At 54.0% G+C, this 20717-nt stretch overlaps 1 protein-coding gene across 8 annotated transcripts in view; it reads left to right on the top strand.

The window, feature by feature from the left end:
- The first annotated feature begins 869 nt into the window (after positions 1-869).
- AGO2 (argonaute RISC catalytic component 2) overlaps positions 870-20717 on the top strand; it is a 117940-nt gene continuing 98092 nt past the window's right edge. For 3 of the 8 annotated variants that reach the window (XM_054518882.2, XM_054518884.2, XM_054518885.2), the window contains exon 1: positions 11670-11691. Coding sequence is in view for 4 of the 8 variants with exons in the window: in XM_063726826.1 (XP_063582896.1) it covers positions 11661-11691 (31 nt within the window). In the remaining 4 variants the exon portion in view is untranslated. Of the gene's footprint in view, positions 1045-11090; positions 11692-20717 lie in introns of those variants that run through there. The other 5 variants (XM_024250989.3, XM_054518881.2, XM_054518883.2 and 2 more) reach the window with 5 other exon arrangements.

Below are 20717 nucleotides of genomic sequence, written 5' to 3'. Positions count from 1 at the left end.
GACGGTCCGAGCAGGCCCCTGACTGCTGGAATGGGCGTGTCTGCCGATCTGATTCCTGATACCAGCTACAATTTACTGAAAACTTCTTAGACTTTCTGAGTGCTGTAAACGGATTATCTGGGTTCTGGGGCCGCGCCGGGAGGTGGCGGTGTGGTCCTGTGCGAGCGGCCGGCCGCGTTCAAGTTCAAGCTCCGGGCTGGGAGGGAGCTTCCCGACCTCCGCGTTTCTGTAGTAACTTAAAGAGCCAGGCTGGGGGCTGAGGGGCTGAGGGGCTGACGGTGGGAGGGGGCTGCGGGGAAAGCGAGGGCGCGTGGCCTCCCCCGGCTCCGGCGGCACAGCCGGGGGGCCCGACTTCTCCCCGTCGGGAAGACGCCGCTTTTCTGGGTGGCAGCGAAGGGTCCCCGGGGCCGCGCCCGCCCCCGCGCCACACGGGCCGCGCCGCCCTCGGCCCTCGTCCCCGCTCCCGCCCGCGGTTCCCACCGCCCGGCGAGGTCTCCAGGCCCCTCCCCGGGTCCCCGCCCCAAGGCCCCGCCAGACCCGGCGCCGCCGCCGCCGCCGCCGCCGCCGCCGCCGCCGCGGACCCCGCCCGCGCGCTCCCGCCCCGCTCCCCCCCCGCGCGCTCCCGCCGCGCTCCCCCCCCGCGCGCGCTCCCGCCCCGCTCCCCCCGCGCGCGCTCCCGCCCCGCTCCCCCCCCGCGCGCGCTCCCGCCCCGCTCCCCCCCCGCGCGCTCCCGCCCCGCTCCCCCCCGCGCGCTCCCGCCCCGCTCCCCCCCCCCGCGCGCTCCCGCCGCCGGCCTCGCCTCCCCTCCCCCTCCCTCCTCCTTCCTCCCCCGCCCCTCCCGCTCCCGCTCCCGCCGCCGCCTCCGCCCGCCGCCCCGGCCGCGTCGGGTAAACCTGTTTGGCGAGGCGGCCGCGCCGGGGCGGATCGTGCGGCCGGCGGCTCCCTCGCGGCTCGCGGCGTCGGGGCCCGTGGCGCGCGCGCGCGGCCGCCCCTCGGCCCCGGAGCCCCTCGGCGGCGCCACCATGTACTCGGGAGCCGGCCCCGGTGAGTCCTCGCGCTCGGGGCGCCCGCCCGGCCGTTCGCGCGCTCCTGCCCGTGGTTGGCGGGCCCGGCGCGGGCGGCGGGGGCCGGGGATCGGGGGGCCGCGGGGTCGGGGCGGCGGGGGCCGGGGGCGGGCGAGCCGGGGCCGCGCTTGGGGGCTCGAGGAGCGGCGGCGGCGGCGGCGGCGGCGGGGCCGGGCCGGCCGTTTTCTCGGCCCCGCGTTGGACGCGCAGCCCCGGCCTCCTCGGCCCCCGCGAGTCGTCGGGGCGCCCCGCGCGGCCTGGGCCCCTCCCGCGCCTCGGGCCCGCGTCCCAGCGTCCTCGCATCCCCCGCCCGGGGCCCGGCGGGCTGGGGCCGGGGCCGAGGCGGCCGCCGCGTGTAGGCCCGAGGCCCGGAGCGCCCCGCTTGGCCCGGCCTCGCTGCCCGGGCGGGGATGGGGGCGCCGCAGCCCGGCCCGGCCTGACCCGAAGCGGCTGAGGGGGTGGAGGCCGGGTCGGGGCGCCCGGCTCGGGGTGCGCGCGGCCGGGAGGGGAGGGGGCTGCGCCGGTCCCGACCCCAGCCGCGGGGAGTCTGTGGCGCGCTCCGTTGTGGTCCTTCTTGTTGCCAGCACTTCTTCGGCCCCTTTTCCCAAGGAAAGTCTGGAAATGCTGAATTTTGGCCAATTCCTGTAGTTAGGACTGTCGCCTGGAAAGGGGAGGACGCGGCTCCCCGGAACCCTCAAACTGCGTGCGCGGCTCCTTCTCCTTCCAGACACGCCGGCCTCCCCATTCAAGTGCTAATTCCTTTTACAATTTCCTAGGAGAGGTGAGGCGAGGTGGATTCCCGTAGCACCCCTTGTTGCTAGTCGGTCTTTCTCTGGAAAAGTTCTAAAAAACTTAAAGCAGTAACGCATTGTTTTTCTTTTGAAATGCAGAGTAGAAGGCGGTTTCCTTGCTGGGCCAAAAAAACGGTCAAGTGTTCTCCTGCTTTTGGCGTGCTCCCACCAGGCACGTGGCTCCTGGCTCTCTCGGCCGGCCTGGCCGCTGGGACGGGGCATCGCCTGCTCCCCTTTGTCCGCTGGGCCCCAGCCGGGCCGCAGGCGGCGCAGGCCCCGCCGGCCTCGGGGCTTCTGTTTACCCGGCCAGGCGAGGAGGCTCGCACTCCCGATGCTGCCCTCGTTGCTGCAGACCGGCCCCAAATTGTGGGGTCCGGAAGGCCCCCTGGCCCACGTGGGTCCATTGATGGTGGCCCCCACTGCTGGAGCTGTTGGCTCCGTGCCTTGCGAATGTCGCGTCTTTTTTCTGATGTCATTTAGAAAGCTTCAACAAGGCGGAGTCTGACCAACTTTTCAACCCCTGAGGGCCATCAGCCGTTTGAAGAATGGTTTTCCCCCTCCACCTGGGAGGGGCCACAGTCCTGGAGCAGATGCTGGCCTCTAGAGGCCCTGGGTGGCCAGGCCCCCTCTTGGGAAGGGACCGGGCATCCCCTTGTGTGAGTTGGGACCTTCCAGCTCCTTCCTGTAGAGGAACCCAGCTTACGGGACTGACAGCACGACATTTTTTCAGGTTATCAGTTTTAAAAGATGGAGGCCCAGAAAAAGTGAAGAGGCTTTAAGGAAGGTCAAGCTTTCTGTGTTGTGTTTTGCGTGTTACTTAATTCACTCCATTAGCTGAGGTTGGTGGTGTTTGTGAAGACAGACAGCCGAGGCTCACAGAGGTTGAGAACTTCACCAAGGCCACACAGCAGTGAGTGAGTATCAGGACAATCGGTCCGACTTCCGAGCTGGTTCTCTGGGTGCCTTCCTCAAGGCAGTGCCTTTCAGGCCCTATAACCCAGACCCACAGTAAGAAGTCTCTGTTAGGGCTGGACTGGACCAGCACCTGCCTGCCTACTTGTCATTGACAGCGGGGCTTCAGGAAGCAACCCCAGGTCACTGCTGTACTGTGTGCACTGCCCCGGGATGCTGTCTTGTCGATTTCATTTTTCAGCGTTCCTTGGCCCTCATGATCGGTAGGCTCCTTTCTGTCACTCGCTGCTTTTTGGAGATTGTTGCTGTGGTGTGGGCCTGGTAGGGAGCGGACTCTCTGGAACAGGACAGTGGTTGAAAGAATAAATGTGTCTGCAGGATAACTCATAGCTAATGGCAGGATGGGAATGAACCCAAGTTTCAGGTTATACAAACGTGCTGTAATTATAAGTCTGTGGTGCAGTTCAATTTTATGCTACACATTAAGGCTTTTAATTTTGTGTAAAAGGAATTTTTGGAATAGTCTTCATTGAGACTCTTTTTAATCTTATACTTTCTAATTTAGGATTATAAGACATTCAATTTGAATTATAGAAAAATTACATTGGGAGGTCAAGAGACCGAGACCATCCTGGCCAACATCATGAAACCCCGTCTCTACTAAAAAATACAAAAATTAGCTGGGCGTGGTGGTGCATGCCTGTAGTCCCAGCTACTCGGGAGGCTGAGGCAGGAGAATCGCTTGAACCCTTGAGGCAGAGGTTGCCGTGAGCCAAGATTGCGCCACTGCACTCCAGCGTGGGGACAGAGTGAGACTTGGGAGACTCCATCTCAAGAAAAAAAAAAAAAAAGAAAAGAAAAATTACAAACAGTTTTGCTACTTCCACTTGTAACACCCTTATTCGGCAACTTACTAATTTAAAAGACAGTTCACAATAGCTCTACATTATACCAATCACAAACAAATGCTGTTACATATGTGAATGTTATTTAGAATCTGAAGTTAGAAATGTTACTATTTTTTTCGTTTTTTGAACTGAGTTGTTTAGGATGGGTGGATTCTCCAGTGACCTTCAACCTTCATTGATGAACAAATTAGTTTTTTGGTTTTTTAACCATTTAAAGGTCTTGATCTGTGTCTAGTGATTGCCTGCCCCCAGGATATTGTCTCTTATGGTTTTGCTACGCTTTCAAGCTCCCGTGTGTTACACCCCTCGCAGATTTGCCACAAAGTAACCTCTGTGACATCTAAGACTTGACAGTTGTCTAAATAGGATTGTGACTTTGAGAAGAGCTGACCTTTGCTGTGGTTTATAGAGCCATTTAACTCCTCCTGCCTCCTCTTCCCCTTCCCTCAGTGGTCCCCATGAAGGTATGGCCACTTCTCCCAATACTGGTGCCCATTTGCCATGGTAGGATATCACCCTCTACCCGTGGGGCAGCGGCCATCGCAGCATGGCTGGGTATTTGTGCAGTCCCCCTTGGGTCTTTGATAAACCTTGGGGAATAATTTAAGTAAGTGCATAGGAAAAAAAGATGTAAACGCTTCCAAACTCCTAAACCCTGTGCAATTTGAAGAAGCAGAATTATTTTTTAACTTCTAGTTTCCATGTCAAAAGTTTCCACAATGCCAGTTGGGCTTATTCTCTGTGAGTTGTACAGTGAATGCTCTCCTGTAATGGTCCAGTCTCATAAAATGTGGTTTTGTTTCATGAATCGTTACTGTGAATCTTCAAAACATAACATTTAAGTTTTAAAAATAGTTAATATTGAGAAAAAATTGAAAAGACACAAAAGTAGAGTGACTCGTTTAATACCCTCCCATTTATCCATTATGAAGCTTCAGCAGTCATCAAGGTTTTCCACATTTGCTTCAAATATGCCCCTTTTCTTTGTGGACATTTTCCAAAGTGAATTGCAGACCTGTCATTTTACCTCGATTTTAAATATGCGTGTCTAAAGCAATGGAGACGTTTTGAACATACCCCAGTGCCGTTACGACAGTTAACACTCTGTGATCAATTTCTCTCATTTTCTCAGAAATGTGTTTCCAGTTGGGTGCTTTGGATCCTGAATTTTAACCAAAGTTCACACACACATTTGGGTCTCTGCCTTCCACCTCTAAAGCTAGCCCACCTTCTCTCTTATCCCTGCATTTGACTTGTTATATTTAAGTCTTTTTTTTTTTTTTTTTTTTTTTGAGACGAAGTCTTGCTCTGTCACCCAGGCTGAAGTGCAGTGGTACCATCTTGGCTCACTGCAACCTCCTCCTCCTCCCGGGTTCAAGCGATTATCCTGCCTCAGCCTCCTGAGGAGCTGGGACCAAGCCACCATGTCCGGCTAATTTTCGTATTTTTGGTAGAGATGGGGTTTCACCATGTTGGCCAAGCTGGTCTCAAACTCCCAACCTCAGGTGATCTACCTGCTTCGGCCTCCCAAAGTGCTGGGATTACAGGCGTGAGCCACCACGCCCGGCCTACGTCTTTTAAAATCTCTTTTCTTCAGAGCATTCGTGCTTCCTCTCCCCTCCGTTTTTTCTTTCATGGTTTTAGAAAGAGCCGCATTGCTCAAGATCTTTGTTTTTTGGTCTCCGTTTTGTTGAGGGGGCTGTTTGGAGACCCAGTTTTAATTAAACTCATGGTTTTAATTCTGACACATTTAAGTGGTGTTTTGTTTTGTTTGTTTCTGAGGGTTGGGGTTGTTCTCTGTTGCCCAAGCTGGAGTGCAGTTGCACAGTCATGGCTCACTGCGGCCTCAAACTCGTGGGCACAAGCCGCCCTCCCACCTCAGCCTCCCTAGTAGCTGAGACTGCAGACATGTGCCACCATGCCCAGCGAAGGTGTTTTACTTTTTTAGAGATGGAGTCCTGACATGTTGCCCAGGCTGTTAAGCAGAGTGTTGGGGCAGGTCCCTTTGCATCTTGAGTTTTCAGTTGCAGCAGAATCCTTTTTGTCGTCCTCTTTCAGCAGAAGCGACACTGTATGACCTATGGCAAATATGGAAGATAACTGGAGACTCTTGCGCGGTTTATCTCTTACCGTTATTTCAAATAAGAGGGATTCTTTTCTCCCCAGTGTTGGGTTGGGAACGGCTCCCTCCTTCACATACCTCTGCCCTATCGTTTGTGGCCAGCTCTGCACTGCCTGTGGTTGCTGTCTCCTCCTCACTGGGGATCTGCTGGCCCACGCCACACATTGAGAGCCCCAAGCCTGCTGCTGCGGTCAGGGGCCTGCACTTGTTCGCTGTAGCCACTATTCTAATTTTTTCCTCCAAAAGTTTAGGAACTTGAAACCACTCTTTGTTCTTGGTCCTTTACACGCTGTGACCAAATCGCCAGGCCCTTCCAGTTTCTGTTTCCATAAAGCTGCACCCAGGGCGAGGAGACACTTGCCATCTGTGCTGGGAGCGTCCTCCAGGGCAGTGGGCACCTGTAAGCTTTCCCTGGTACGAAAGGCAGACACAAGAATTGTCCGTGCAAAGCAGGGTGGACAGGCGGCCTCTCAGAGTCAATGCGTTTTTAAAATCTGGAGCTTGTGTATAGCTTAAAGATGAACAGGCTGGAACATTTTAAGCTTGTTTCACCCCTCATGGCACTGCACTTCCTGAAATCCTCAGAAAATCTGATGGGCGTGAGTGTCGTGTCATTGAGGTTGCCACTAGTTCTTTCCAAAGGGTGCTGACGCGTGTCCCCGTTGTGAGCTGGGAGAAGCAGGGTGTGGGAGGTGGGCCAGGCCTCCTTCCGTCTGCCAGGAACCAGGCTGTGTGGGTTGGATCAGGAACTGGAAGCCCCACCTCTCTCCTCTCCTCTCCCCTCCCCTCTCCCCTCCCCTTCCCTCCCCTTCCCCCCCCTTTTCTTTTCTTTTTGTGACAGGGTCTCACTCTCATGGCCCAGGCTGGAGTGCAGTGGCACTGTCATGGCTCGCTGCAGCCTCAACCTCCCCGGGCTCAGGAGATCCACCTCAGCCCTTTTGGGCAGCCTCCCAGGTAGACTACAGCTGTGCACCACCGTGCCTAGCTAATTTTTTGGAGAGATGGGGTTTTTCCTGTGTTGCCTGGGCTGGTCTGGAGCTCCTGGGTTCAAGTGACCTACCTGCCGCAGCCTCCCAAAGTGCTGGGGTTGCAAGTGTGAGCCACTGCGCCTGGCCCCCGCCTTTCTCATCTTCTCACTGTCATTGAGGCGGACAGATAGGCATCTGGTCAGAACTCCAGCCCCGTCCGCACCTCCTTGTGTGGTCTCAGTTTTGTCGCCTGTAAAGTGGGGACTTTGGCCTGGATGACTAGCGTCCTCTCCAACCTTACTTCCCCCATACAGTGTCTCTTCTGCCTTCCCAACTGGCCCCGGGCACGGGCGCCTGCGCTGAAGGGAAGTGGCACGTTCCCCACGAATCCTTAGTCTTCATACAGTGACCCAGGACAGAAGAGAAGGTGCTGGAGGCCTGCGGTGACAGCCGGAGCCGAGGTCGCATCGGCTGGCAGAGCCTGGCTCCTACTGTTTCTTGCAGTGTTTCTTTTCCTGTTTGATGTATCAAAAAATCCATGACCCCCAGAGTCAGGCATTTATTATTATTTTTAAAATTTTTTAAAATTAATTAATTAATTAATTAATTTTGAAACAGAGTCTCTCTCTGTTGCCCAGGCTGGAAGGCAGTGGCACAATCTCGGCTCGCTGCAACCTCCGCCTCCCAGGTTCAAGTGATTCTTGTGCCTCAGCCTCCTGAGTAGCTGGGACTACTGGCATGCGCCACCATACCCAGTTTTTTTTTTTGTATTTTTAGTAGAGATGGGATTTTGCCATGTTGTCCAGACTGGTCTCAAACTCCTGAACTCAGGTGATCCACCTGGCTTAGCCTCCCAAATGCTAGGATTACAGGTGTGAGCCACTGTGCCCGGCCTATTATTATTATTATTATTATTATTATTATTGTTATTATTTTGAGGTGGGGTCTCACTCTGTTGCCCAGGCTAGAGTGCAGTGGCGCAGTCACAACTCACTGCAGCCCTGACTTCATGGATTCAAAAGATTCTCCCACCTCCACCTCCCGAGAAACTGGGATTATTTTTTGTAGAGATGGGGGTCTCCCTACGTTGCTCAGGCTGGTCTCACTCCTAGCCTCAAGTAATCCTCCTGCCTTGGCCTCCCAACGTGCTGGGATTACAGGTGTGAGCCACTACACCCAGCACAGAGTTGAGCATTTCTTAGGAGCATCTGTGCTGCTTAACACTGCAGAATATTATGGAGATGCACTGGGAATAAAAAATATCTGCAGGTACACACACTCACACAGGTATGTAACACACGCATGCACACGTGCCTGCAGCTCCATGTGCCTGGCTCCCTGGTGGGGCTGCTGTCCTCCTCATTCCTGGGGCCTCACACACGTGGGTGTTCGTTCCCTGGGGAAGCAAGAGTGGCTCAGGAGGCAGCGCATCTGGCAGCCCCAGGAAGGCAGTGGGTCAGGGCAGGCTGGGCCGAGCTCTGGGGTGGGGCCTGCCCACAGCTGGCGCTCAGTCAGTGGGCGCTGCGGCCGAGGGAGCAGGGATCACAGAATCACCTGACAGCTTCTTCCGGTCTCTGCCCTGAAGACCTAGGAAGCTGATTTCACAGATGTCCCAGGTGATTGCCCATTAGGTCGGGTTTGGGACCCCCTGGTTTTGGGATAAGGGTGGGGAGAGGAGGTAGAAGCCTTCGAGCAGCTCAGGGAGCTTCCTGCTGGGAGTGGAATTGAGGGAGGGAGGAGCCCATGCCAGAAACCTGGAGGACAGCCCCGAGACAGTGGGGGCAGCAGCCCTGGGGGGTGCATCTGTGGGAGATCGTGTGTTGGGTGTCCCACAGGGGACTTTGTGGTGGTCTCCTTTACTGATGAAGCGTGGAGTTCTGACAAGTGACCACCATGCTTGTGTGCGGTGCCACCTGTGGTTCCATGTTGCTGTGAACACAGCTGGTCCACTACCAGACGGAAGGGGACTTCTGAAGGTGATTACTGGGGCTTCAGTAAATGCAGTGCAAATCAGCCAATACCTGTTTTTAAGGACCTATATCCCAAAACACAAACAACTGCAGCAAGGCTTAGAAACAGCCAGACTCAGGAACCCAGGTGGCCCCTAACCCGAATCTCTTACTGTAATTGACATCCATCTTGGGAAAATCCTACTGGGGCAGTAACTCAGGGCAGTGTTGTTTTCCACGTCATTTCTGAGTGTTTCAGCTCTGTTTTGTCCTTAGAGAGTTAGTGTACTCTGCTGCCAGAAGGCAGCCACTAGAAACTTTCATCTTGCAGCTGCACATAAAAAGATCAAAAACTGAAGTTCATAGGTCATAGCCATTTGAGATGTTTGTCAGGTTTGACTTATTGAGTAAAATAATACAACTGTTGTGAGTTTGTCTTTCCAACATCATGTTGACTTGTTGGAGGAGTTTGTATCAGCACTCTTGTTCCGACGGTCGGAGGACTCGAGGGTGCTTTGCCCTGTTTCTTTTTGGCTTCGATATTGAAAGGATCCTCCCGTGGGACCCACATTCCCAAGCTTCTCCGGTATCTTGCTCTAAGTGAGCTTATGCAGGGCGGGAAGGTGGCGGGCACTGGGTGTAAATGGGGAGCTCTTTAGCCCCTGCTTTGGGGTGGGTGTCTGAGTCCCAGTTATGATTGATGGGATGATCAGTGTCCTGTGTGTGGCATTTGGCATGCTCGGAGACCTGGACACCATTCTGGTCTGAGCACGGCCCCATGCTCGTGTGCAGGCTGAGCAGTGGGAATGAGAAGCCCGGGGAGGCCCTGAGGGATGGCGGCCTCCCCTGCCCCTCAAGCTGACAAGCCGGGGCATCATTTGTTTTACGTTTTTTTTGCAGGGACAGAGCAATTAATAGAGTAACACGAGTAAAAAATGCAGAGAAAGCAAAGGAAGACGCCAAGAGTGATGAGAGGGGTGACTTGGAACAAATCTGTGTGTGGAGGTGCCTGAGCTCTTGGGAGTGGCTGGGGGCTCATGTGATGTTGCAGGATGCCCGCCTCAGCATGACACTACCTTGAGCGCAGGCTCAGGTCAGGCCCACCTCACTGGAATCCTGGCCACATGATGGGCATCTCATCTCACCTCTCTGAACCTCAGTCTCCTCTTCATACAGAGTGAAAACCTCGTCCTCATGGTGGTGGTGCTTTGATCAGAGGAGATGATGCGGGCGACCTGCAGTTGTGTCCCACATGCGGGGCCCTCAGAAGATCCCTCTGATGGTGACTGTTACTCCCGCCGTGATGGGGGCGTTGCTCTGCCTGGTAGTAGGGCGGGCGTTCCTCCTCCCTTTGATCCTCTTTGTTGACCTCTGGGTCTTTGCTTTGCAAGCAGGGAAGGATAAGAAAACATTTAAAAAGGCTTATCTCTGATAAATAACACTCATCTGTCTGGTGTGCACAGCGGCCTTGAGAGGCGCGGGCCCAGGACACGGAAGATGGCCTGTGTCGCTCAGAGCTCACCTCCATATAGACCCAGGTGCACTGGACCCCGACAGCACTTGGGGACCTTCCTTGCCCACTCGTAGACGGGAGCAACGACGGAAGGGCGCCAGCTGTGCCCCGTAGGCCATGAACCGAGCTGAAGCCGGTGGAACTAGAAGGCCACGTGCTGCCTAGGGCTTTGCCGTGGTGGCTCGAGTGGCCCTATTGGTGACTGGGGCAGGGGGACCTTGCTGGGCGCGCTTTGGTCCCTGTGCGTGCTGCTGCTTCATGAAGTATGCAGTTTGCCAGATGCTAAAATGTGTGGCTCACTGTAAGAACGGTCACGTTAGGTATGGATGGATTCTCAGTGCTGAGACGCTCACTCATCACACCTTAACTTCGCTGTTGGCCCTGGAAGCTTTTTGGGAGGTGGTCCCTGTTCTGTGCAGCTCCCCTGAGGAGTGCAGAGCATTCTCCTGGAATGTTCTGAAACATTTGAGGGTGACCCTGTGGACATAGCCTGGCCATTCCAGGACTGGCAGGTGAACACAGGATCTGGTCGGGGATGCGCATGGTAGAGTTGGCAGGAACTCTGGTTGGACTCCCCTGGGGAAGCTTTGCAAAGGATGTGCCATTGGAAGGAGCCAGGCCGGGGGTGAGGCCCGTTCATGGTGTGTGATTGAGGACAGGGCTTGGGGGCAGCATCAAAACAGGACTCACCAGTGAGCCAGGTGTAAAGCACCCGCTGGATACGAGGGATGAAAGAAAGACCGTGGTTGAGCAGGGTCAGGGGCTGGGGCTGGGGAGGGGCGAGTTGCCTGGTGGTCAGCACAGGCCCACCAAGGAGTAGGACGGGGCCGGGGTCAGTGGCTCACGCCTGGAATCCCAGCGCTTCGGGAGGCCAAGGTGGGCGGATCACCTGAGGTTCGGAGTTTGAGGCCAGCCTGGCTAACGTGGTGAAAACCCGTCTCTACTAAAAATACAAAAATTAGCCGGGCATGGTGGCAGGCACCTGTAATCCCAGCTACTTGGAAGGTGGAGGTTGGAGCGAGCTGAGATCGCGCCACTGCACTCCAGCAAAGGAGGGATGCAGCCAGGGCCCAGGTGCAGGCTGAGGGCAGGGAGGTCAATACCAGGGACGTACGTGCAGCAGGGACTGAGCAGAGGAGGGACGCCAGCTGACTTAGTCTTTAAAAGAATCCCTGTGGCCACTGTGTTAGAAACAGACCAAGAGAGTGGGGTGGAAGCAGGGAGGCCTTCCTGGAGGAGGCTGCTGGGATGGTCCCAGTGGAGGGCATGCTCCGGAGCAAGGGGACCATTGGAAGGAGTGGGATGGGGGTGTGTGCCATGCACCGTCCCCCGCCTCCAGCATGGTCTGTCTGTGGTTGATGCTGCTTCTCTTTGAGCCTCGTCCCATTTCCCGTTTCTCGTTGCAGACCCCAGTGGCATCGTCTTGTTGACAGATGTTTCAGAAGATGTCACCGCACGACATAGGTGTGTGTCTGTCTTCCTCTCTGATCTTTATATGCCCCGCATAGTGTCCGGCATCCGAAGTCCAACCCTTCCTCCCAGCTGGGGAGCACATGGTGCCAGAGCTGCCCGTTGCTCCCTGCTGTGGATGTTCACAGTTGGTGGCCTCGGAATGCGAGGACCAGAGCCTCCTCCTGGGCCCCCAGCCTTGCTGTTAGCTGGGGACACTGGCTGCTCGGTGCTGCCGTCTCCTGCAGCTGCATCTCCTGGGTGTAGCCTGGCATGCCCTCTGTTCCGAGTGTCTTTCTTGCAGATTGGTGGTTGGAGCTGGAGGGGTGTTTGGGTTTGTTCTGCCACTGTCCATCCCCGTCCAGGGTGAGGTGGTCACCTGCCGCACACACCGGCTCTGTGCCCTGAGGTGCGTGCAGTGTGGATGTTCTGGCTCCACTTCTACAAATGGGGACTCGCCCTGCTTGGCTGGTTGGGGTGTGCTTGAAGGCAGGGGGCGAGGCTGGCCCAAGTGGGCTGCCTTCCAGAGTGAGGCAGGGCTCCAGAGCGGGCAGAGCCGGGTGACCCAATCGAGACCTGCTGGGTGGGGGCTCTTTGGAGCTGGCCTGAGGACAGTGGGTGCCACCCATGCAAGCCAGTGTGAGTGTCTGTTATGGACAAGCTTGGTTCCAGAAACCCAGGAGGGGACGGTCCATCACGCTCGCCCTGCACCTTCCTGGCTTCCCATGCATCTCGCCCTGTGGTGGGCTCTCCTGTCCACCTGTCTCCATCACCCACTGTGACCTCCTTGCCCCGGGATCATCTTGGTTCCCTTGTGTGTACTTTGCAGTGTTAGCCATGTGTTTTCTTTAACTCACTAAAGGCTTACTGCCTTTAGTCATTTCTCTGTTTAAGAGTTAAATCTGCATGTTGAAACTCGCTTACCCTTTTGAAAAGTTCTGCAGCCATCCCGCCCTGGCGCCTCTTCTTCTTGTGGTTTGTGGCTCCGTGGCAAGTGGCCTCCCAGGGCTGTGTTTGGGATGGGAGGTGGCGTCTGTGGCCTGGCAGGGGTGATGATGGCGGCCATTATGGAGGGAGGGGCCATGGGGCCGCATCCTGTAGCACTGATGGAGACAGGTAACAGGTGTGCACGGGAGGGAAGCATGGCCGCATCAAAGGGCACGCAGCAAGACGGCGCCCTCCGCTCCCACCAGCCCTGCCCTTCTGGGTGTTGCTAGGTCCAGATGTGACCCGTGTTCAACCCCTGGAGTGCCAGGGGGACTTGTGGCAGTGACATCAGATGAACCATTGTAAGATGAACAATTCAGTGGCATGTAGCGCATTAACAGTGTGGTGCAGCCATCATCGCTGTCTACTTCCAAACCGTTTCATTCCCCCAAGAGGAGACCCCGTGTGCATTAAGTAGTCACCCCCATTCCCTCCCACCCAGCCCCTGGGAACTACCCATCTGCATTCCGTCTTGCTGGATTGACCTGTTCTGTGTATGTTCTATAGATGAAGCCACACAGCCAGTGAACTCTTGTGTCTCCTTCTTTCACTCGGCGTGTCTTCACAGCTCATGCGGCAGCATGAGTGTTTCGTTTCTTTTTGTCGTCAAGTATCCAAGTGTATGGATATGTCCCAGTTCATCTATGATTTGGCCTGTTTCTACCTTTTGACTCTTGTAAATAGTGCTGTTGTGAGCATTTGTGTAGAAGTTTTCATGTGGACGTGTGTGTTAATTTGTCATGGGCTGGGTGAGATGGTCACTCTGTGTTTAACTTTTTGAGGACCCGCTTAGCTGTTGTACGGTGGCTGCACCATTTGCATGCCCACCAGCAGTTCACGAAGGGTTCAGTTTCTCCACAACCTCATCAACACTTGTTCCTATCATCTGAACCTTTTAGAAAGTGAACCATACTAAACCATTTCTAGCAGATTAGTTACCAAAGTGGAAAAAAAGTGAGATTTAAGATGTTTTGCCCAGATCACCTAATAGATATTAGGTGTGTTCATTTCTTCATGCCAGAGTGTACAGCATATTTGGAACCTGGATGACTAAATGAACATAATAAAGGTAAACATCATTGAACAAGACCGAAAAGGGAGTCCGGTACCCGGACTCCATCCTGGATGCCTCATATGTCAAAGAAGCTGGTTCTTTGAGTCAGTGTTGAGTGACAGCTATGTGCTGGGGTCATGCCTGCAACTGGGGACAATGGTGAATGGACACAGTCTTGGCTTCTGCCCTGCGAGCTCACGGTGTGAGTCATGAACACAGATGTGAGTCTGTGAGCAGTCACTCACAAATCCATGGAAAATGGCAGGTGCCTCCAGCGCAAGCAAGTGCTTGGTCCAGTAGGAGGGCAGGAAAGTGGCCCGGAGCGTGGGGTGTCGGGGACTGCTGCGGCCAGAGGCTGCCAGGGCATGGCCATCATCATCCAGCCCAAGGAGGAAGTGTGGGAGACAGGTGGGCCCACCGGCTGCAGGGTGGAAAACGGTTGGCAGATGGCTTGGAGATCATCAGAAATGGCACCTGTGAAGGCAACTGTGGGTGGAGAGATGGAGCAAATGTGGCGTGAGGGAGAGGCTGCTGCCCAGAGAACTTCTGCTCCTTTCGCATGGATGGGCACAATTCAGGAGGCAGGGAGATCACTTGAGCCCGGGGGCTCCAGGCTGCAGTGAGCTATGATCACGCCACTGCACTCCAGCCTGGGTGATGGAGCGGGACCCTGTCTCTTTTTTAAAAAGAAAAAAGAAAAGGAGACCAGATTTATGTTGAATTTGCAAACTTTGAGAAAAAAATTTTTTTTTTCTTTTTCTTGGGGACAGGGTCTTACTCTGACACCCAGGCTGGCTTGCAGTGGCACAATCTCAGCTCACTGCAGCCTCTGCCTCCCTTGCTCAAATGATCCTCCTGCCTCAGCCTCCCACAGATGCATGCCACCATGCCTGGCTAATTTTTTTGTATTTTTTGTAGAGACAGGGTCTTGCCATGTTAGCCTAGGCTGGTCTCAAACTCCGGAGCTCAAAGCGATCTGCCCGCCTCAACCTCCTAAAGTGCTGGGATTATAGGCATGAGCCACTGTGCCCGGCCGAGAAGAAGTTTTAAAGGGCTTTTTATTGTGGAAAAATTCAAATGTGCATAAAAGTGGAGGAGAAAATATAAGGAACACTCACGTGGCCATCACTCAGCCTGTCCTCTCCTGCTCCGCACCCTCCATTGTTTGAGTCATATCATTTCATTCATAAATATTCTCTTACCGTTTTACTTGACAATGATTTTAGGCTCCTGTAGTCGGCTTCCCCTGTTGCCATCATCTTGTCTGATCGTAGGGTAGGTTAGCATTGCTACAGGCCTCTTACCCGGCCTGCAGCTCTTAGGCACATCTGTCCATTTGACTAATGGCCATTTTCTGGATATTCCATGTTCACTTCTGGAGCCCCTCCCACCCAGGCTCCCACGTGGCCGGTGCTGTTGCCTGAAGGCCCCTCTTCCTCCTGACGTGGGACCCCTTCAGGTAGCCCCGCATCTTTTCAGCGTGCCCCTTCACATTCTGACTGTTCCTCTTCTGGAACCTGCAAGATGCTCCGGGCTCCTTGTATTTTTCCTGCACCAGCCCGTTTTGTCCCTGAGCTCCTGTTCTTTTATTGGAGGATGGTGCTGGAAACACAGGTCTGGACGCAGGCAGGAGACACACTCGTCCACACTAGCATGCCTGTGTACACACATCTACGTGTGCTTATCTCTCGCGTTCATGTTAAAAAACCATGGGATCATACCGGTGTTTCAGATTCACATCCACCCCAGCAGGGTTTCTCACCTCCCCCATTGCTTATAACATTAGCAGGTGTTGAGAAGCCTGGCGCTCACTGTCCACAGTGTGTTTGCTTATTTGTTGAAACCTAGTGTGCCTGTAGAGTGTGGAGAATTGCCGGCCCGCACCCCTGCGAGACACAGACTTTCTGACCGGAGCCCTCATATGTGTGTGGCTCTTTTTGTCTTTGGCCTTACAGTGCAGTCCGATCGCTGCTTTCCAGAGTTGCCTGGGGGTAGGTCCCTCCTCTTCTGTGCTCTGCAGGGCAGTGAGCACGCGGCCTTAGCCTCAGGCCTCCCGCGGCTTCTTTAAGCCTCTGGCCTGCTGGGTCCCTGGCGCCCGGTCTGGTTTCCCTGCTCCCTTCTCTCTGACCCCGCTTTGGTCTGAGCTGTGCCTCTGGGCCCCAGCATTGCTGGGCCGCGTTGTTGTTTTATTTCTCTTGTGTCATTGCGTCTAGTGTAAGACATTCAGTGGATCATTTGCGGATGGTCATTAGTGGTCCAGAGTGGAAAATGAGGTTGTTGTTCGTGTTGTACTTACAGCTCCTGTTAGGGAGCTGTTCCTGGTGTTGCCCGTAAGTATTAGAGTTGCTCCCGAGCCTGCACCACAGCCCATCCCTAGTGACTTGGCGACAGTGGCTGCCAGGTGCGGGTGGCTGTGTCTTGTATACACTGTGTGTGGGCAACCCGGGGCCAGGGGCCCCCTCTTTCCATGGCAGCCTCTGTCTGCATCACAGAGATAAGGCCACGGCTGCCACCAGGATAAGGAGCCAGCAGCTGCTCTCGGAGGAGCCGCCCTGACCCCTCCCCGTCATGCCGCCGTGGGGTTTCCATGCAGAATTTTCCTTGGGCAGAGTTGCTTTTTGATTCTAGTTTTTTAAAAAACTTTCCATCATGATAAAAAGAGACATGCTCATTTCAAATAATTTAGAAGATGTGGAAATAAAAAGAAAAAAAAATCACCTGTAATATTACTCACAAGAAATATGTTTTCTTTTCTTTTCTTTTTTTTTTTTGAGACAAGATCTCACTCACCCAGGCTGGAGTGCAGTAACACAATCACGGCTCACTGTAGCCTTGGCCTCAGGAGATCCTCCCACCTCAGCCTCCCAGGTAGCTGGGACTGCAGGTGTACACCGCCACCCTGGCTGATTTTTTGTGTTTTTTGTAGAGACAGGTTTTCACCATGTCGCCCAGGCTCACACATTCCTATACATGGGTAGACAGTTGGGATCAGCCACATTTATGATTTTCTGTCTTTCCTTTTCACTTAATGTCTTGAGCAGTTCTGAGTGCTGTTTATTTGGGGGAGGTATATTTGTATATTTACAATAGTTCTGGGTTTGTTAAGGTCTTGCTTTGTCACCCAGGCTGGAGTGCAGTGGCACAGTCACAGCTAACTGCAGCCTCAACTTCCTGAATTCAAGTATTTCTCCAGCCTTGGCCTCTCAGAGTGCTGAGGTTATAGGTGTGAGCCATTACTCTTGGCCAACTTTTTTTTTTTCCCCTGAGACGGAGTCTTGCTCTGTCGCCTAGGCTAGAGTTGCAGTGGCATGATCTCGGCTCACTGCAACCTCCGCTGCCCAGGTTCAAGCGATTCTCCTGCCTTAGCCTCACAAGTAGCTGGGATTACAGGTGCCCACCACTGTACCCGGCTAATTTTTTATTTTTAGTAGAGACGGGATTTCACCATGTTGGCCAGGCTGGTCTCGAACTCCTGACCTCGCGATCTGCCCATCTAGGCCTCCCAAAGTGCTGGGATTACAGGCATGAGCCACCATGCCTGGCCCAACTTTATTTTTTTGGAGACGGTCTCACTGTGTTGCCCAGGCTGGAGTGCAGTGGTGCGATCATGGCTCACAGCAGCCTCAACCTCCCAGGCTCAAGCAATCCTCCTACCTCTTGAGTAGCTGGGACTACAGGTGTGTGCCACCACACCTGGCTTTTTTATTTTTTAGTAGAGACAAGGTCTCACTATGTTGCCCAGGCTGGTCTCAAACGCCTGGGCTCAAGCAATCCTGCCACCTCAGCCTCCTAAAGTGCTGGGATCACAGGCCTGAGCCACCATGCCCAGCATCCAACAATTTTTAAAGTAAAAGGATGATGGCAGCACACAGATCAGAGGGTGGGCTCCTGTGGGACAGGGTCACGCCCACGGGCGGATGTGCTCGGTTCTTGATTAACCTCCACCTACCAGCTGCGTGACTGACATTGGTGTCATCAAAACTCTTCATTTCATTTGGGCATAAGAGTGGTGTTTCTCGGCCAGGCGCAGTGGCTCATGTCTGTAATCCCAGCACTTTGAGAGGCTGAGGCAGGTGGATCACTTGAGGTCAGGAGTTCAAGACCAGCCGGACCAACATGGTGAAACCCCGTCTCTACTAAAAATAGAAAAAATTAGCTGGGCATGGTGGCAGTTGCCTGTAGTCCCAGCTACTCAGGAGGCTGAGGCAGGAGGATCACTTAAACCCTGGAGGTGGAGGTTGAAGTGAGCCGAGATCTGCACCCCAGCCTAGGTGACAGAGACTTCATCTCAAAAAGAAAAAAAAAAAAAAAAAAGAGTGGTGCTTCTCTCACAGGGTCACTGAGATTGAACAGGTCAATGCGCCTGAGAGCCTGGTGAACAGCAAGCGCTCGCATTAGCTGCCAGTTGCGTTGTTGTTTCTCTTACATGTATACCTAGAACACCCTCTTTTTCAGAGTGCTTCCTTACAGGGTCTGACAAGGTGTTTGGGGATGAGGGGGGTCCACTCTCTCACTGCCAGAGGCTGGACCTGCTCTTGCTGCATCTCCGCATCCAGCATCGTTGCTTGCAGAGAGCAGAGCTGCAGGAAGCATTTGGTGGAGGGTGCGAGGGGGTGGAGAGCGGGGCCGGGGATGGACAGGCTGCCTGCTGAAAACACGCAGGGCTCCGCTGGACACAGTCGGTGCTGACGTGTGTCTCTTTCCTGAGGGCCGCTTACAGGTGTTCCTTGCAAATTCACTTGTGCTCAGCCCCTGCTGGGTGGAGGCTGTACCCCAAGGCTGAGCGAGGTGGGGGCAGTGAGCTGTCTCCCCCTGAGGCTCTCCTGTTCTGTGAGCCTGGTATCGGGCAGTTCTAGAGGCTCTGGCACCGAGGCCCTGGACTCCCACCCAGGCCCTGCCCACTGCTGCTGCCCCTGTGTCAGCTCCTCCTCTGTAAAATGGGGATAATAATAGTGACTTCTGTCATTGTTAATTACTATAAGTAATACCCATGTGCTAATATGAAATGATGTATCATAACCATCAGAATATGACCATAATGCATTGTATTTTATTATAATTTAGTTATTTTGAACAATTGTTGATTATAATTCATTGCAATTATTATCAATAAGTGATTGTGTTAATTACATAATAGTTACTATAGTTAATAATTGTTGTTGTCATAATTAGTAACGGGAATTACACTGTGGGAGTGAAGTGAATTAATGCATGGCAAGTCTTCCTCGTGCATAGGAAGCCGTTGGTGCTGCGGCTCGCTGTTGCGATAATGGCTGTGTAAGTGGGTGGCAGGGCTGTCATCGGTCCTTTGTGAGTCTCTCCTGTAGGAATCTCAAAATAATGCTTCAGTAAGTTTGTGCCGGCGCTGCCTGGATAAAGCAGGGTATAGATGGGACGGCGGCTGGGGTTCCCTGAGGAGTCTCGTCTGGCACAGACTATGGGGTGTGGGAGCCTCATGGGCTTGGTTACAAGGGTGCTTGTACAAGAATGTGGAAGACTCAGTGCAAACCTTGTCTTGTTCTGAGGAAGGCACGTGTTCTGAGGGTGAGCCTCTTGGCTTAGGGCTCGCTGATGACAGGGTATGCGTTGATTCAGATGAATGATATCAGAAAGCATGTTTCTTTGTTTCTTACAAAATGCCCTTGGAATGGGAACAGATATCTTTTGTTTTTTTAAGTGACTTTGCAGGTATTTGGTCCCATTGTTTGCTTGGATATTGTCAAAGTTTGTTTTCTAAACAAAGCCCCAGAGAGACAGAGCAAACACATGAGTGCTCCAACTCAATAGTGTGTTTAATTCAGAACAGACCGTGGGCAGGATCTGTGGCGAAGCCGCATGGAGAGCTACCACAGGCACGAGCAAGCAAGAGGGTGGTCCAGTTCCGAAAAGCAAAACCACCTTGAACGTGGTAAAAGTTTCATTTAACTGCGGCTGTCCCCTAAACATCGGCTGTAGTGGACAGAAGCCACCATTTCCTACCTGATGTCAGCCACTTCTCTTCTGTCCCTAAAGTGCATGCTGGTTCTGTGGCTTTGAACTCACGAGCCTGCCACCCTTCAGAGGGCTCTGAGCAGGCTGTGTGCCGGGCAAGAACACTGCCTGGGCCGGGGCCACTGTGGCGTGAGAAGGGCCGCCTGGGGGCCCGAGGCCCAGAGCAGGTGGGCAAGGAGTGGGTGCTGACTATGTCTGCTCTGGGCCGTCGGCGCTGAGTCTTGCAGGCCTGGCCAGGGGGCTGTCTCCATTATTTCACTCCATTTTTGTTTATTTTATTTTGGTTTGCTTTGTTTATAATATTTTGTTTTGAGACAGGATCTCACTCTGTTGCCTGGGCTGGAGTGGAGTGGCACGATCTCTGCTCACTGCAGCCTTGACTTCCTGGGCACAAGGGACCCTCCCACCTCGGCCTCCCAAAGTGCTGGGATTACAGACATGAGTCACTGCGCCAGCCTGCTTTTGTTTATTTCAGAAGTGGAATGTTTTAAATGCTGTGTTTGGCAAATCAGGACTCATAAAACAGTTAGTGGAATTGTGCTGTGGGTAATGAATATGTGAATGGTGGCGTTGGCAGGGAGTGGCCCCAGGCTTGGGTGTGATGAAAAGATGGTACCAAGAGTCACACAGATGAAGTCTGAGGCTCCAGGAGTGACTTGAGCGGTTAGAGTGAGTTCTCATGACTTCAGTAATAGCCGTAGCAGCAGTTACCAAGGGCACGGCGAGTGCTGAGTGCCGGGCACTTGCAAAGGGCTTTAGGCGGTCATGACTCTGTGGGTCCTGCCATTCTCCTGTTTTGGAAGTGAGGAGACTGGGGCACAGAGAGGTTCAGGTCACGCAGCAGTAAGTACTGGATCCTGGATTCGGACCTGGTGGTGCCTCCAGGTTCTAGAACCTTGACTCGTGTGGCTCAAGGTCTGGTTGTTGGACCCCAGACCCAGGAGGATGCCTTAGTAGAGTGTGGGCTGCGTTGTCACTGCAACAGTTTGCTGAAGACATGAGGAGAGTA

The sequence above is a fragment of the Pongo abelii genome, chromosome 7 (genome assembly GCF_028885655.2).
Source record: "Pongo abelii isolate AG06213 chromosome 7, NHGRI_mPonAbe1-v2.0_pri, whole genome shotgun sequence".
Classification (NCBI taxonomy): Eukaryota; Metazoa; Chordata; class Mammalia; order Primates; family Hominidae; genus Pongo; species Pongo abelii.
Note: the sequence above shows the minus strand (reverse complement) of the source record. Positions and strands in the feature narration are given on the sequence as shown.